We start from the raw sequence: 15,867 nt of genomic DNA, 5'->3' as shown, positions 1-15,867 counted from the left end.
TTTTAGTGTGTTAATTTTGCACCTGGAACAGGTCATTCCGGATGCAAAATTAACACACCAAGAGTGCACCCAGAACGGGCCGTTCTGGTTCCAGGTGTTTTCAAAAAAATTTGGCATCCACGTGGCATCCACCTATACATCTACGTGGCATCCACGTGCATGACACGTGACCAACAGTTAACTCCGTTTAAATAATTTGGACGGAAATCCTATATTGCAACCAATTAATTTATTAGGGATCAAATTGAGACAAAAAATAAAAATGAGACTAAATTGAAACAAACAATTATTATAAGGAACTAAAATACTATTTTAGCCTATTTTTTAAGTCATGACATACGTGATATACCCATTGTTTATTTTAGGGGAAATAAGGCAGAAAGAAGTAGAAAGGAGATAAAATAAAAATATTATTTTTTTTATTATTTGTTTGAGAGAAAAGTTGAAGATTGAATAACTTTTTGGATCTTTAAAAACTTTTTCAATTGAAATGATTGGAAAATGAAATATTTTTTTTTTCTTTTATCTTTCTAGTCTTTTAATATATATATATATATATATATATTATTTTGGATGTATAGACTTTTTAAATAATTTTTTTAATAAAAATGAAACAATAATTTTATGTTAAGAAAAATTAATGAAATGAAAAGTTTAAAGTTTTTGAATTAAGTTTTATATTTGTAATTACTATAAGAATACTTCTTTATATAACATTTATTTATTTTCTTACTTTTTAATTCATCAAATAAGTGAAATAAAGTTCTTCATTTATTTGTTTATTATCCTTATATTTTTCCTCGGATTTATCTTTAATTAAAAAACAATGAAGTGAGTATTAAAAAAGAGTAATGTTATTTTAATAAATTTTCCACACGAGATAAATTAGAATAAAATAGTGACAAAATGAGAAAAGATAATGTATATATATATATATATATATATATATATATATATTATTCTAAAGAAAATGTCAAAATACATTAGTGCCACTTAAAACCCATGTTTGAGCGGTTCACTTATATTCACGAGCCAACCTAACTCAACAAAAGTTGCAGAGGATAAGGGTTGGTGGTGTTGAGGTGCAATGTCTAAACCAGTGTCTCTCTTGTTACCTTGAGTCTTTTTCTTGCTTTCATTTTGATGCTATATCTACAAATGTATTTCTGCTGCTCACCCATATTCAATCTTGATTTTCATAAATGAAAGGAGAGACAGCACCACAAAAGGAATCATACATAGAGAGAGAGTGATATTTAGTCTAGTCCTGAGTCCTCACGAGAGCTGAGGAAGGTCTGAAATTGAAATGGAACCGGGAGGAGAGGGAGCAAGTGTCATGTACAGCATAGCAAGCCCCATTGAGTGAGAACTGTACAACTATCTCCTAAGCCAGCCGCAGCAACAAACCGCAAAAAGTTATTACTATTCTTTAATTCTACAAATTATCATATTTATATATCATAATCTCAGATTTTTTTATATTAAAAAAGGAAAACACAAAGAAACAAGCAATCTTAATCTTATCTTCTATTCCATCCAAAATTACATTTAAACTTTAATAATTTAGTATGTATTTAAATTCAATAATGAGTTGGTCAATTGATTATGATTCTGATGTTAAGTAAAGAGACGAGATGATAAGAATTTATTTTTTCATCTCACCCGATCTTTTGATATGATCATCTTTCTCTAAATCTGAACTTGACTAGTTAAGACACGAAATAAATGATATAGAATCGGGTTAATATAATTTTCAACACTATAAAATTATATGCAATACAATAGTAAAATAAAGTGAATATAAAGCTTAAATTAAGGTATACGTGTTTTTTATATATATTTCACCACAAACAATTTATAAATATAATATAATATTAAAAAAAATTGTATATTAAAATTAAAAAAGTTATTATCAATATAGAATAGTTAAAAAATATATACTCACTTCAGACTGGATTATAATAAGTAAAATTGATTAATTTATCTGTGAATTAAAATATTTTAATTCAGTAAAACTTAAAATAAATATAGGCACGACTCGGTTTCCTTCTGGATTTAAAAGTTATAACTGACCTTTACTTGGCTCATTCTTCTGAATTTGTCTTCTCTCTCTCTCCGCTTGTTGGAGGACAAAGTTTGTGATGGACGCTGGAGCGCACTACAACCCTCGTACCGTCGAAGAGGTTTTCAGGGACTTCAAGGGCCGTAGAGCCGGCATGATCAAGGCTCTCACCACCGGTTTATCTCTCTCTCTCTCTCTCTCTCTCTCTTTTCTTCCAAACATTCGCACCCACTGTTTCTCACTCACTCTCCTTCTCTTACATGCTAATTCTATCACTTTCGCTTTTACTGTTTCCTGTTAATTTATCCCTTCTTTTGCGCATTCTAAAATCAAACTTTCCATTGACAGATATTGAAGAGTTTTTCCGGCAGTGCGATCCTGGTTAGGGTTTATTTTGCCTTTGCAACCACCTTCACTTTCTGCTTTCTTTTTTGCACGTGTTGGACTCTGTAACCATAATTTCAAAATTTTGGTTTCTTTTACTTGCATTGCATAATAGGGTAATTAATTGATGATTATTTTATGCTTGCGACTTGAAACTTAATTTGACTTCAATTGACTTGTTTTGTTAAACAAACTAGGCTTTTGTTTTTTAAATCTTTCCTTGTTTGCTATGCACAAAATCTTGCGTTATGTCGTTAATCAATTAGATTTAGAGTAGAGCATGCTAACTACGCAAGTGAGCTGCATTGTGATAATTTATTGGTGCTTCGTTTGTTTGTTTTACTGTTGTGTTTGATGTGCACCAGAAAAGGATAATCTTTGTCTGTACGGGTTTCCCAATGAGCAATGGGAAGTTAATTTGCCAGCAGAAGAAGTTCCTCCGGAACTTCCTGAACCTGCGCTGGGCATTAACTTTGCTAGGGATGGGATGCAAGACAAGGACTGGCTGTCTTTGGTTGCTGTTCACAGTGATGCATGGTTACTTGCTGTGGCTTTCTACTTTGGGGCACGATTTGGTTTTGATAGTGCTGACAGGTATAATTCTGTTTTCTAACCCTTTATTGTGTTGTTTTTTCACGCAATCAAACTCTAGATTGGACAAGGAATTTTTTTCGGATGTCTACCGTTTTTCATCTATATTAATCAACTTTTGTCGCATTTTGTGGCAATGCTGTTTTGATTTAGTTAATGGGAAAACATTATGAGTTATCTTGGAACACAATAAATAATGCTTGGAATACCTTCGGTCAAGTCGGTTCAGGTTATGTACGTTTTTCTTATTTTGACCTGACTTGGTCAAGTTCTGGTCAAAGCCAGTCAGATCTCAGGTTATGCGACAAAAAAACTAGAACAGGAAAAAGAATCAGGGGTTGGAACTTGAGACAGGCCAAATGAGATATCGCCACTCACCAGCAGCACGTGCCTCCAACTCAGCATACAACCACCCCAAAATCACCCATCAGAAACCAAATCCCCCTTCCTTGCTGCATAGGAATCACAGATTCAAGGTAAAGATATTACAAAATATGGGGTTGGAGGAAAACCCCAAAGGTGTACCTGGGGTGGAGTATTTGAGGGAGAGGTAGGTGAAGGAAAGAAGGGTGAGGATTGCATGGAAGAGAAGCAAGCTTCACGGAGAGAAGAACCAGGATTGTTGTTGGCCTTGCTTCCCAGACGACTTCACTATCAGATTCACCCGAGCTGTGTGTATAAGCTTTGATTTTGATCTATCAGTTCAGCAATTTGAGGGGTTAGATTAGATTGAAGAGATTAGAAGAGGAAGTGGATGGATATGGGTTTGTTTTGTGTGAAATTTGTGATGAGAGGCTTGGAATCTTCTGTACTCTGACATTTGTCTATGCTGCACTGGTTCTTCCTCTAATTTTCTGTTTTCGAGGTTATATTTCTCGGATTGGTAAATATAATCCTGTTACCTGATTTGTGTTGGTTACTTATTTTATAATCTGAATCTACTTGCATGTTTGGTCAAACCATGTCATATGGGTTCAGCGCAAGTTGGGTTGGTTGGGTTTATGCAATCCATGTTCTCCCTTAGTTATAATGGCTGAATAAGCATATTTTCAATGGAAAATATTTTAAGGGAAAAATAAAATTCACAAGCATTGTTTACTGCTAGTAGCATAGTAGGTTAGAGTATCTGAATTCTTTGTTATGCAAAAGGCAATGTTATCAATGGTGGATGGTGGAAGGCAAAAATTCCACCATATAAACATGCCATTGCAGCGCATAGCAGGCCTCCATTCACAAATTGCCTATGGCAGTTGGCAAAAAATATGCCACAACATTCCACCACGGTGGCCATGGTGCCGCAATGTATTATTGGTAAGAGGGTAAAGTCAAAAGTGCACAAGAAAAACATAAGCAAGGCAATATTCTTATGCCAATGTCTTTCTTATGCCAGAATCAGTCTTGTTCTTCCTTTTCTTATGGTGGATCAACATGTATTTCTCTAAGGGTCAATTTAATGAATAGCTCATGATGAGCATACGTAGCCCTATAATTATAAAGAAGGAAAAATATCTTACATTTTGGATTCTAAGTTTTTATCTCTGGGTTAAAAAAAGGGGGTTGAGACCTTTATAGTGTTTAGGCATAAAATTTCCATTTACGCCAACCCCCCCATATATTTTTGGGATTTGGCTAACAAGTATAACTATAAACCTTTTGGTCATTGTTCGGTATGACCTTTTCATTTCCAGATGGTGATGGCAAACAAGTTGGTGGAATACAATATGTCTGATATAATAAATGTCTAGAAAAACCGGTTCATTCAGGGATAAACTGTGGCCTGTGTTTTATCATGGTATATTATAATCTGCTATTGTCTTTGCAGGAAACGTCTGTTCACTATGATTAATGATTTACCCACAATATTTGAGGTTTTGACTGGAAGTGCAAAGAAACAGACGAAGGAAAAGTCATCCATTTCAAACCACACCAACAACAAATCAAAATCCACTTCAAAAGGGGTAAAAATATCTTAGTATCTCCACACTTATCTGCATATATATATTTTTTCTCTATATATTTTTTATTGTCATAATTGTTCCACTAGAAAATATTGTCATAAAAATATCTAGCAATGCATCAACTCCTCCAGCTTTTCACTTTTTTAATTTATAGATGTTTTTTCTTTCTTTTTAAATGGAGTTGTGGTGCCACATACTTATAATTTCATTTCCTTCTTTGACATGTCATTTATGCATTAATTTGTTATTGGAACAAAATAGCGAGGATCTGAATCAGGGAAGTATTCAAAGCAAACAAAGGATGAGGAAGATGAGGTACTGGATGAAGAAGATGATGAGGAGCATGGGGAGACATTGTGTGGTGCATGCGGGGAGAACTATGCATCTGATGAGTTCTGGATTTGTTGTGACATATGTGAGAAGTGGTTCCATGGTAAGTGTGTGAAGATCACTCCTGCAAGGGCCGAGCATATCAAGCAGTATAAGTGCCCCTCGTGCAGCAACAAGAGAGTTCGACCTTGATATAGTTGGGATGCGAGTCACTTCTCACCCCTTGTAACTAAATCATGTTGGACTTCTTTCTAACTTGTTAGTGACTTAGGCTTCGTTTGCCATCCCATGATCGTGTGGCATATATATTCAGTTTCAGTACTTTGGGTCTAGTGAACTTTGTGGATATAATTTTTAATATTGATAGTTTTTAGCTTCTGGACATGTCTCAATCTTTGTCGTTTTCTCTGGATACATATATTCGTAGTATATGATAGCACACGCGGGCGCATATACAAGTATGTATGCATGTATGTCATATATGCTAGCTTGATGCATTGGATTGATTAGCTTTATGGTTTACCCAATGTAGCAGTGTGGCATCTACTCTAGCCTTGGACGAACGACAGCAGAGTTGGCTTGAGGTGCAAATTACTGTCAAATTTTTTGTTCAGCATTTTACGTCGTGTATGTAACTAAAATAATTCTGGGTTTTTCCTTAATGCTCCGCTGAGCCACTGGAACATGGAAAATCTTATGGTAGGGTTGGCTGGAACAGTTGATCCGTTGGAATGGTCTAATAACGTGTTCAATAGTCTGATGCATCATGCCCTGGCCTATTTTAGTACATTCGACTGAGAAAAATAGCGGACAGGGGATGGATTTGTAAGAGTGATGTGTTTATATTGTGCATTAACCATACGAATCATGAGCAAACAAGCTCGTCTGAAGAATTTCAATTCATTAGTACGTGAACATGGTCGTAAAGTAAGTGGGTGTTCTATTGGAAGGAACAACAAAAGCCAAATATTTTCATTTAGACAGACACTGTTTATAAATCTATGATATAATATTGCATACTCTTCAATAATATTTGCAATACGTACAACAGTTCACGCAAACCGCAAAACGATATCCACCTTTTCGTGGACAGCATTAAAATTTTATAATTTATTCGATGTGATTACAAATGTGGCTGCAAAAAGGGGCTCTTTTTAGAAAATCACCCATTATGTTGTTTTCTCCACATCTCACAACGTGGCAATTTTTCAACACCCGTGTTTGATCAATGCTCCGAGTCTGCTTCCTTCCCAGGGTCTCGAGTCGATAAGAGATTAGAATCAGATGGCCAAATCAAGCAACAACTCCAAGCATTGCCTCTTATGGCAAAAAGCAGAATTGTGCACTCCACTCACCAGTCAACTTACTCTTGTAGTTTTATTCGGTATAATGATATTGGGATTTCTTACATGTGGATTTAGTTCTGCCAATTCCTTCCATCTTGTTCCAGTACCAAAAATACGAGATGAGATGCTCCACAATGTGTCACTGTGTTGCACGTCTTTGGTGGTTGGAGCACTAGTTTTAGATACAGGCTTTGACTTCATAAATAAATTATTACTGTTCTTCCCCATTCCATTAGCAATCAACCAACGGGAACCAGACTGTTGTTGTCTTGAGGTGCCCCAAACCTTCTTTTTGCGAGCCTCAGCCTCAGGCTCGGTCTTTAGACCTGCAACATGTACTTCTGTAATTCTGAACTGAGGAATGGCCTCCTCTTCAGAACTTTTATCTTCTTTGTTGACCTTCATCTCCACCTTGGCTACTATTTCACACTCATCATCCTCATCATTAATGTTCCCCACCTCAGACACACGTCTATAAATCTTATGCTTTGGTGGGACAAACTCCCTTTCCACTTGTATAAGAGCAAGCATCGGTGTTCCAACAGCCTCATAGTTTCTTAGAGGATCACGAAGTTGCACCATTAGAGCTACTGTGAAATTGTTTCCCAACAAACCACATTTCCTGCCAGAGCCTTTGCCTCGTTTCTTCTCTCCCTTTGGGCTCCCACGATTGAAGTCAAACGAGTTAGCATGATGGGCAGCAAGAAGTTTGGAAGTATGTTCACTGATGTTATCTATATCATCAAAGTCACCAGAATCCAGCCTCATCCATTCATCAAGAGTTAATGATAGGCCCATTATCCCATCAACACCATCATTGCTGCTGTCTTTTAAATTCAACAAGTGCAATGCAGCAGCTCCATCCAGGCCAAGGGAGCCATTAATACTGACCCCCTTGCCTTGTAGAGCTGATATGTCCCCAAAGGTTTGTGCAATGATGTTTGATGGTGCATCCTCTTTTGACATCCCGGATTGAATTCTCAAACCCTCCACTGAAAGTGCTTCAATTTTATCCATAGCTAATGGAGAAAGATCTTCCAATGAAGCAAACTCTGAGCCTTTCTGGTCGTCAACTGAACTTGAACAAAACTTGTCAGTCTTTAGTCCACCAGGTAATATTCCTTTCAAGCCCTTTTGCGCACAAGTAGATTCTTGTTCTGTTACCAAATCATGCTGCAAATGGAATTGCCTGCTTAAAACGGAGCAAAATTCAATCAGTAAATCATTTAAAGAAATGACAATTAAAAACCTTACTTCCAAGACAAGTACTGGGGAAAAAAGATAGAGAAACCTGTGTGTTCCCTCCAAGGCTGACTTTGCTTCCCATGATATTTGTTGCATTGTCTTCCCTGTGATTTCTTCCAGAGGCATTAACTTGTTTGCTTGCATGGAAAGCTTTTCAATTCCAACTGAAGCCAAACACTGCAAAATCTCCATTATCCTAGAACCCATTTCAGCAGGCATCACCACAGGGTTGGAAACCTGCATGATTAATCTCCCACCAGTTTTACTATTCCTGAAAAGTGAGGGATTCAGTGATCGTAGAAACCCCCCATCTTTGGTCTGAAGAAAAGGACCCATCCCCTCTTCCAGAGGAGGTAATGGTAGAGGTTCTTCGGGTAGAAAATATATTGGACTTCCAAAACCATTAAAATCTTTTGGAGGAGAATGCTGAAAAGCTTTCTCATTCAAACGCCACTCATGCATTAAGGCTTCTGTTTCCAAGTCTACTAGCATCTGGACCTTCTGTTTGCTCCTCACATCCTCAGACTCAATTAGATACTCTTTCTGCAGATCTGGCAATGAGGATACTGACTTAATACCTGCAGAGAACTTCCACTGCTCAGATCCAAAAGAAGCGCCATAGCCTCCATCTGCTTCATTATCATTGCCTGTGTCAAAATTAAACAACGAGAAGCCCTCAGAAAGAACTTCCTTTTCAAATTGTCTTAAAAGGCGCTCTCTTGGAGACTCGAACTCGCTTTCAAAACTCACACCCATTGGACTATGGTCTATTCCTAGCTTACTTAAAAATTCACTCGCGACTGATTCTGCAAAATCATCCAAGCTCTGTGACTTTCTCAACCTATTCTCATATTTGGCTTCCACGGTGATAGGAGAATCCACTGCCAAGCTCTCCAACTCTGAGACTCTATTTAAAGCTGATTCTAGTTCTTGCATTATTTCTTTCGTGCACAAGACACCCATTCTGTTAGAAATTTCAGGTACCGCAGCACTTTCCCTAGAACTATCATTTAGCTCATCCAAGGAATCATGTTTAGCACTATCTTCAAAAGATACTTGAATAACGTCAGTATCAAATCTGTCAACTGTATGGACATCAACAACAGCTTTTATGATGGATTCCTCTAGTTTAACATGTTCATTTGATGAAAAATTGGTGCCCTGCCCCTGATCAACAATAGAAAATCCATTACCTTCACACTCTTTGGAACTTTCTATTCCTGAATCAGGTAAAGGATAATCATTTGTCCCAACTATCTGCAGGTTTTCTCTAAACCCATCAAATTCAGGTTTGTGATGCACCAGACTGCATGTTTTCCCTTCATTACCAGGAGTCTCTTCTGACTTTCCTTTTTCACTATCAGATGAAAAACGGACAGCCGGTTTGATTGGCTTGGGATTTTCTTTATATAATTCAGGTTCAGGTTTGTCATGCAGAAGATTACACCTCTTTTCTTCATCAAAATTCTTGTATAAGCTGACTCGTGCTGATTCTGATGATGGTAACACCTCATGAAGATCTTTCACCACATCTACCACATCTTGAGATGAATAATGAGGACTGGTAAAGCATGGCAAACTACCGGCACGTCTAACGTTCCTCTCAACCTGACTAGGTTTTGTATCAGGGTCCATCAAAGGCATGCTATTTACCCTGGAAGTGAATAAATTAGGAGGAGTACTAGTATTATCCGGAACAATCGCATATCCAAAACTGACATTCATTACTGCACCCTTTGCAGTTCCTGATAATCTAAAAGTTGTAGTCCATTTCCCTGAGGTTTTCTCTTCTTCAAGCTCTTCCAGTGTGAGAGGAAGCAACCTTGTGAGATCCACCCGGTGCTTCCCCAAATCAAGTTTTGGGGCACCAGGCGTAGAAGCATAGACCAAAAAATACTTAGCTTCATATTTAGCAGAATTATGGGGTCCACTCTTACTTCCACAGATTGAGCAAGTATGAGCCAAAATCTGTTGAAACTCGGCCACACCTTGAATCACCTTGGCTGGAGGGGTCGCCAAAAGCACATCCTTCCTCTTCCAAAACACACAAAGGCTAGAATTGTTGAAACTCAATGGCAAACCTTCAATCAAATGGACTTGGAGAGTAAAACAACAATTAAACCTCTTGTTGCGAGTCAGGGAAAGGGCCTTCAATGGCTTCCAACCCCATATAGACTTCTTATCCTTACGCAAATTGTCTTCTTTGTTAGCTTTAGCCTTTGATTTGGGATCATGTAACGCGGTTTTGGAAGATGTTGAATTCGTGGAAGACTTTTTCTCCCTGCACGGAGCTTCGTTTATGGTTTCAACATCTTTTGATAACAACTCGTTCTCCTTTTCACCACTCTTTTTACCACCTTCAACTCTCGACATTATCTAGATAGGGAAATGACACAGAAGAACCCAAAATTAAATAAATAAATAAATAAAAACAAGGAATTCATCAAAAGTAGCAGATTAATGAATTTCATATTAAAAATGGAACAAGGAGATGAAGGATTGATAGGTGATTACTACCGGGTGGCGTTGAAAAGGATCGAAAACATGAGGAGGAGAAGGTGGAAGCGAAACTCAAAATTCAAACTCTGCAATCAATAAAATAAAATAAAAATCCAATTTTTATTCCAAAAAGAGAAAGATTGAGGGATGGGTATGGAAAGAAAACATAGCATAGGAATAATGTTGTTCCTTCGTTTCTCCAATGTCTTGGTTGCCGCTGCTTTTTTCAAACTGAATAGAATATTAACGGCCAACATTTTTATTTTCAATTTATGCCCTTTTATCTATGCTCAATTCTTATTTTCATACTCTTTCTATTTATGCCACATTATTTGAAACATACTTTTTTCACTCTTTTATTACTAAATAAAATTTATTATAGAAATCAAATTCACGTGATTTTGTAAAAGTATATATTAAATCATAACATGTGATAGCACATAACCTACTCAAAAATAAGTAAATCATAATATACAATAAAAACCTAAATATCCATATTTATTTCATTTTGCACTTCAATAGATTGATATAATTACTACATCAATTATTTTTAAATAAAGTTAAACCAAAACAAACAAACTTCAAAATTAAAATAGTAATAAAAACATCATAAAATAGTAACAACATAAATTTGAATTTTACTATTTCTTTAACTTGTTTTCTACATAGTATTTTTTCAATTAGCTTTCTGATGAGTATTTCTACTTATTTCATATGTAAATTTTTTGTCTTCTTCATCCTTTATGACCACATTGTTGCACATTCACGTGAATAAATGCAACAAGAAACTTTGCATAATGGTTATATTTCATTCAATGAAAAAAATGTCAATATAGCACTATCCAGGGACGGATTTACTTACAAGGTAGTGGGGACACTTGCCCCACTACCATTTTACATATATATAATTTTTTATTATTTAAAAAATAATATATTTTAAAAAATAAAATTTATATTTTAATATATATATATATATATATATTTAAATCATTGTATGTATAAAATATAAATTCAAAATTATTCATTTATTTGATATTTGTCAAACTTTTGAATAATATTAATTTTTATATGTGATAAAGAATATTTCTTAATAACGAACTAATATTTTTAAAAAAGTTTAATTATAATATATATATATATATATGTATGTATATATATTAATGCTCACATGTATAATATAATATATTATTTTTTGATAAAATAAAATTTACAACATGCATGTTTACCTTTTGTGCTTTCTATTTATTGTATATGTTGATAAAAAAATCAAAATAGTAAAAATTGTAAGATTGTATATGTTGATTTAAAAAATCAAAATAGGAAAGATTAGAAGATCTATTTATAATTTTTATTATAAAACATGTTTTAAAATAAATTATCATCTAAAAATTTATATCATATATTAAAAACATGTTTATATCATAAGTAAATTAAACTTGATTTTTATAAAGTTTATCATATTTATTTTTATATTTTTATTAGTTTTAAATTATTATAAAGTAGGTATTTAAGATTGTAGTTTTAACTAAACATTTAAAAAATGTTTATGCAGATAAATATGTCATATTTAGAACATGTATTTTTAAAGAAAGTTAAGCTCAAATATATTAAATTATAATATAACATAGTCTGACCTAATTTATTTCCATCTTTAATCGTGATTATAGATATAAAAATTTATAAAAAAATAATTATAATATATATTTATACTTTTAAAAATTATATATAAAATTTTTAATATTAAAAATATATGAATAAATATTGTCCCCACTATCTAAAATTTCTGGATCCGTCACTGACACTATCAACGACTATTATTATTGCTAATAATACACAATAATTTAATCATATAATTTGACCGATTACAATGTTATTTGTTTGATTATTTTCTTTTTTAAAATACACAATCCTTAATTTATTATAATTATTATTCATAAAATATATACACATAAATAAATACGTTAATTTTATTTGTCATTATAACATAAGTTAAACATTAAGTTAACCTAAAATTAAATCAATTTTTTAAAAAACATTATAATCCTTTTAAAAAAAAATCAGAAAACGGTAATCATATGCTATAATAAGATTGAAACCTTAATATATTTTTTTATGTATAGATTGAAATGTTAATATATACTATAATTGAAATCTTAATCTGAGATTATTGTTAGATTTCAAATTATATAATATCTTAACTTTTACGTTCAAATTTAGTAAGAAATAATATTTAGGCTAAATTTACTTTAAACTTCAAATTGATTTTTTTTTATCATAATATATATAAATAACTTCATTATTTTTGTTTGTCTTTATAAAATAAGTTGCAAGTTAAATTAGCCTAAATAATTTCCGTAGAATTTATTAAATTTACATTGAGAAATTAAGACAAAATCAACTCAATTTAACATTTTTTTATAAATAAAAAAAATGTAATTCAATTGTCAAAATATATACTATAATTAGATAAAAGTTTTAATATACTATGATCAGATTAACCTAGGTATCAAACTAAATTAACATATGATCGATTTTATATCAGATTTCTAATCATATAATATTTTAATAAATCTTAATTCAAAGTAAGTCAGTTTGAAATTGATTTTTTTTAATATTAATTGTATTATATCATATAAATTTTTTTTTATATTAATTGTATTATATCATATTGATTTTTTTACATCCAAAAATTCAAAGGCAGTAATTAAGGAAGATTTAAACTAAATAAACATATTTTTACTATACACCCATTTCATTTAACTCAAAATTTATGCCATAAAAAATTTACCTGTTATATATCTCCAACTTGCACACGAACAACTATTCACACATTCTAGAGATTTTTCTTCTTCTACAAAGTTGGAGAACAAATCGAATAACAACAAAAATAAGCAAATGAATAAATCCAATTTAGTGATTTAATTCAATTTCTACTTATTTTAGATATTAAAATAACTATATACTCTTAATAATTAGTATTTTCGATTTAAATTTAAAATCATTTAAAACAAATTGAACTCATCATTTAAAAATATTATTAATTAAAAATTTTATCTATAAAGCATAAAAAAGACCTATAAATATGTGTAATCTAAAATTATGTTGAAAACTCTACATAATAGTTTTGTCATAATTACATTAAATGCATTTAATGGTGTCTTGCATATCTATACTCGTGTAAAAACAAGTTACATTAAAAAAATTAAAAATTACAACTCATTTTAACACTTTAATACCCAAACTTCATATTAACATAATGCATTATATTATATTTTATTTTTATTTTTTTAATGATAACATTAAGATGAAAATCTAATTCTTTTTATATATGCTATCTTAATTTCTCGTATACTTATTTATTATTAAATCAATTACCAAATTATGATTGAGTTATTAATTTTTAAACAGATGATTTTACTGATCTAAAGATTAATCTAATTTTAAAGATATTAACATTTGTTGTTGAACACATTAATTAGTTAACATAAAATTGTTGCTACTTAATTAGTCTTTTTAAATCTAAATTTAAATTCTAACACAATTAAATTAAATACTTAGTATTTTTTTGTGGATGATATCATATTATAAGATGTTTAGTTTAGTTGATTGATTGAAAAGTATGAATGAGTTTTGTAACTTATTAGTATTTAGTTCGGTTCTTAAGAAAATTGAATAAATGGATAAGAATTATGTATTCTCATGTTTGTTATGAGGTTACAAAATTTATTTCCTAATATAGAGCATTTCCACAAATAAAATAATTTTGATATTCCCATGTTTTTATTTCCAATGAAAGAAGCGGGGAAGTTGATTTCCATATTTTATCTCTTAAGCTTTCTTCACATTTCACTTTTATAAAAGCATTCTCAACATTATCCAGATGTATAAAGTAATTATTATAAAAAAAACACAAGCTAATAAGCATCAATAATAAGTCTAAATAAATTACAAATAAAAACAAATATTATCGACAAATAAGTTGAGAAGAAAATGATTTTAATAATTAGTAAGAGTTGTCCTTTCAATAATTTTTAGTAAAATCATCCTTTAACTGTTTAGCTACATAACTTCTTAGTCCTTTATTTATTATTAATCATCATACTATTTTTTTCTCAAATATAAAAAGAAAAAGAAATATATATTTGTTGGTCTCAAGTACTACCTCCATTATTGCAGGAGATTGAGATAGAAACACGAAGATTTACTGATTTAAATTTAATCTTTATTATTGTGGTTGCAATATTTTTATTAATAAAAATTACTACCTTTATTATTATATATAAGATTTTTTTTCACTTAATTGTTTATCTTTTTTTTACAAGACCCTTTTCTAGTTGTCTCTTGCATTAATTTTTTTTTGGTAATACCTATAATTAATAAACACTAGAAATTAGTGAGATAAAACTCTTCCTTTCTCTAATATTATAATTGAAGAATATGTGAAGGCATAGTTAAGAAATATTTAACTAATTAAGTGGTAAATAATTAAATGGGAGATGAATAATTTCAAAGTTGAGAAGGATCATTTAAAAAAATAATAATTTAAATTATTGACAAATTTAATGTTATTAACTAAATTAACTAACTTTCTTAAGGGGTATGAATTAGTTGAAAAGATCTTATAGACAAAAATAATATCAATAAAACTCAACTAATTTTACTTTATTTGATAATATTATTCTCAAAATACTCTTCATCTAATTAGAATCGTATTTCCAATAACCATTCTTTTATTGTTCATATCAAATTATTATGAAAGGTAGTTTGGAGAGAGTATTTTTTGTAACTAATAAAGAGATATTAAATATACTAGAGATCGATAATTTGTTGTTTTGTATTTCACCCTTGCAAGATGTGGTTGTCATAAAGTTGTCAAATGGCCAAGTGCAACAAGTGAAGCCATGAAAACTGGGTTGGAGTTGGGCAAAATTTCTTATGGGTTGTAATTCTAGTTTGGCCTAGCCAATGAAGCACATCAAGTTGGTGTAAATCCTATTTTATTTTTTATATGAAATTTATAAGGAAGTTACACACACATATAGACAGAGAGCCAAATAAACTCAATTATGTTTTGATTTAACCAATTTTGGATTCGGCCAACTCATTGGACCTATCACATCAGACCAATATGACTCGATATTTTCATTTCATGCCTACAATTTTAGAGCTCAATTCTAACCTTTTTAACCCATTTTTGGAGCTAATCCATTGGCTCAAAAATTTGCCAGCCATAGGTTGCCATCTGCAACGCCCATGAGGTTTGGTCAACCCATCAACAGGTTCATACTTAATTCATATACGACTTCATACTTAGTTGTACAGTTGTACCCGTAGTAATCTAGGGTTATATACTTTATCTTAGGGTGAACGGTTTATTTTTTTAACTATACCAAATATTTAAATATTAAACTTAACGTGTGCATGATTGACACTATGTAACCATTATATAGTC

At 31.9% G+C, this 15,867-nt stretch overlaps 2 protein-coding genes across 3 annotated transcripts; one reads left to right on the top strand and one right to left on the bottom strand.

Moving 5' to 3' along the window:
• Window positions 1-2,074: 2,074 nt before the first annotated feature.
• LOC109807731 (PHD finger protein ALFIN-LIKE 4) lies at window positions 2,075-5,709 on the top strand. The gene is made up of 5 exons (XM_020370328.3): window positions 2,075-2,238; window positions 2,411-2,443; window positions 2,812-3,040; window positions 4,860-4,995; window positions 5,257-5,709. Exons 1-5 carry the CDS (start codon window positions 2,142-2,144, stop codon window positions 5,515-5,517), a joined length of 756 nt encoding a protein of 251 aa, XP_020225917.2. The 5' UTR covers window positions 2,075-2,141; the 3' UTR covers window positions 5,518-5,709.
• Window positions 5,710-6,313: 604 nt separating this feature from the next.
• Window positions 6,314-10,636, bottom strand: LOC109807730 (protein PLASTID MOVEMENT IMPAIRED 1-RELATED 1). 2 transcript variants are annotated; one of them, XM_020370326.3, is made up of 3 exons: window positions 10,434-10,636; window positions 7,963-10,292; window positions 6,314-7,863 (listed from the first exon to the last, which is right to left on the bottom strand). In XM_020370326.3, exons 2-3 carry the CDS (start codon window positions 10,287-10,289, stop codon window positions 6,684-6,686), a joined length of 3,507 nt encoding a protein of 1,168 aa, XP_020225915.2. In that variant the 5' UTR covers window positions 10,290-10,292; window positions 10,434-10,636; the 3' UTR covers window positions 6,314-6,683. The 2 variants fall into 2 exon arrangements, with proteins under 2 accessions (XP_020225915.2, XP_082931902.1); XM_083075776.1 differs by having other exon boundaries at window positions 6,314-7,860; window positions 10,434-10,634.
• Window positions 10,637-15,867: the final 5,231 nt, after the last annotated feature.

The sequence above is a fragment of the Cajanus cajan genome, chromosome 5, assembly GCF_000230855.2.
Source record: "Cajanus cajan strain Asha chromosome 5, NIPB_CcT2T_4, whole genome shotgun sequence".
NCBI lineage: Eukaryota > Viridiplantae > Streptophyta > Magnoliopsida > Fabales > Fabaceae > Cajanus > Cajanus cajan.
This window is presented reverse-complemented; position numbering and strand designations above follow the sequence as displayed.

Bases quoted from the DNA above. Each gene is read 5' to 3' on its own strand.
- LOC109807731 (XM_020370328.3), top strand. From the start codon at position 2,142: ATGGACGCTGGAGCGCACTACAACCCTCGTACCGTCGAAGAGGTTTTC. The intron at 3,041-4,859 runs GTATAATTCTGT...TTGTCTTTGCAG, and splicing joins GGTTTTGATAGTGCTGACAG to GAAACGTCTGTTCACTATGA. The intron at 4,996-5,256 runs GTAAAAATATCT...GGAACAAAATAG, and splicing joins CAAAATCCACTTCAAAAGGG to CGAGGATCTGAATCAGGGAA.
- LOC109807730 (XM_020370326.3), bottom strand. From the start codon at position 10,289: ATGTCGAGAGTTGAAGGTGGTAAAAAGAGTGGTGAAAAGGAGAACGAG. The intron at 7,864-7,962 runs GTTTCTCTATCT...CTCCGTTTTAAG, and splicing joins GCCTTGGAGGGAACACACAG to CAGGCAATTCCATTTGCAGC.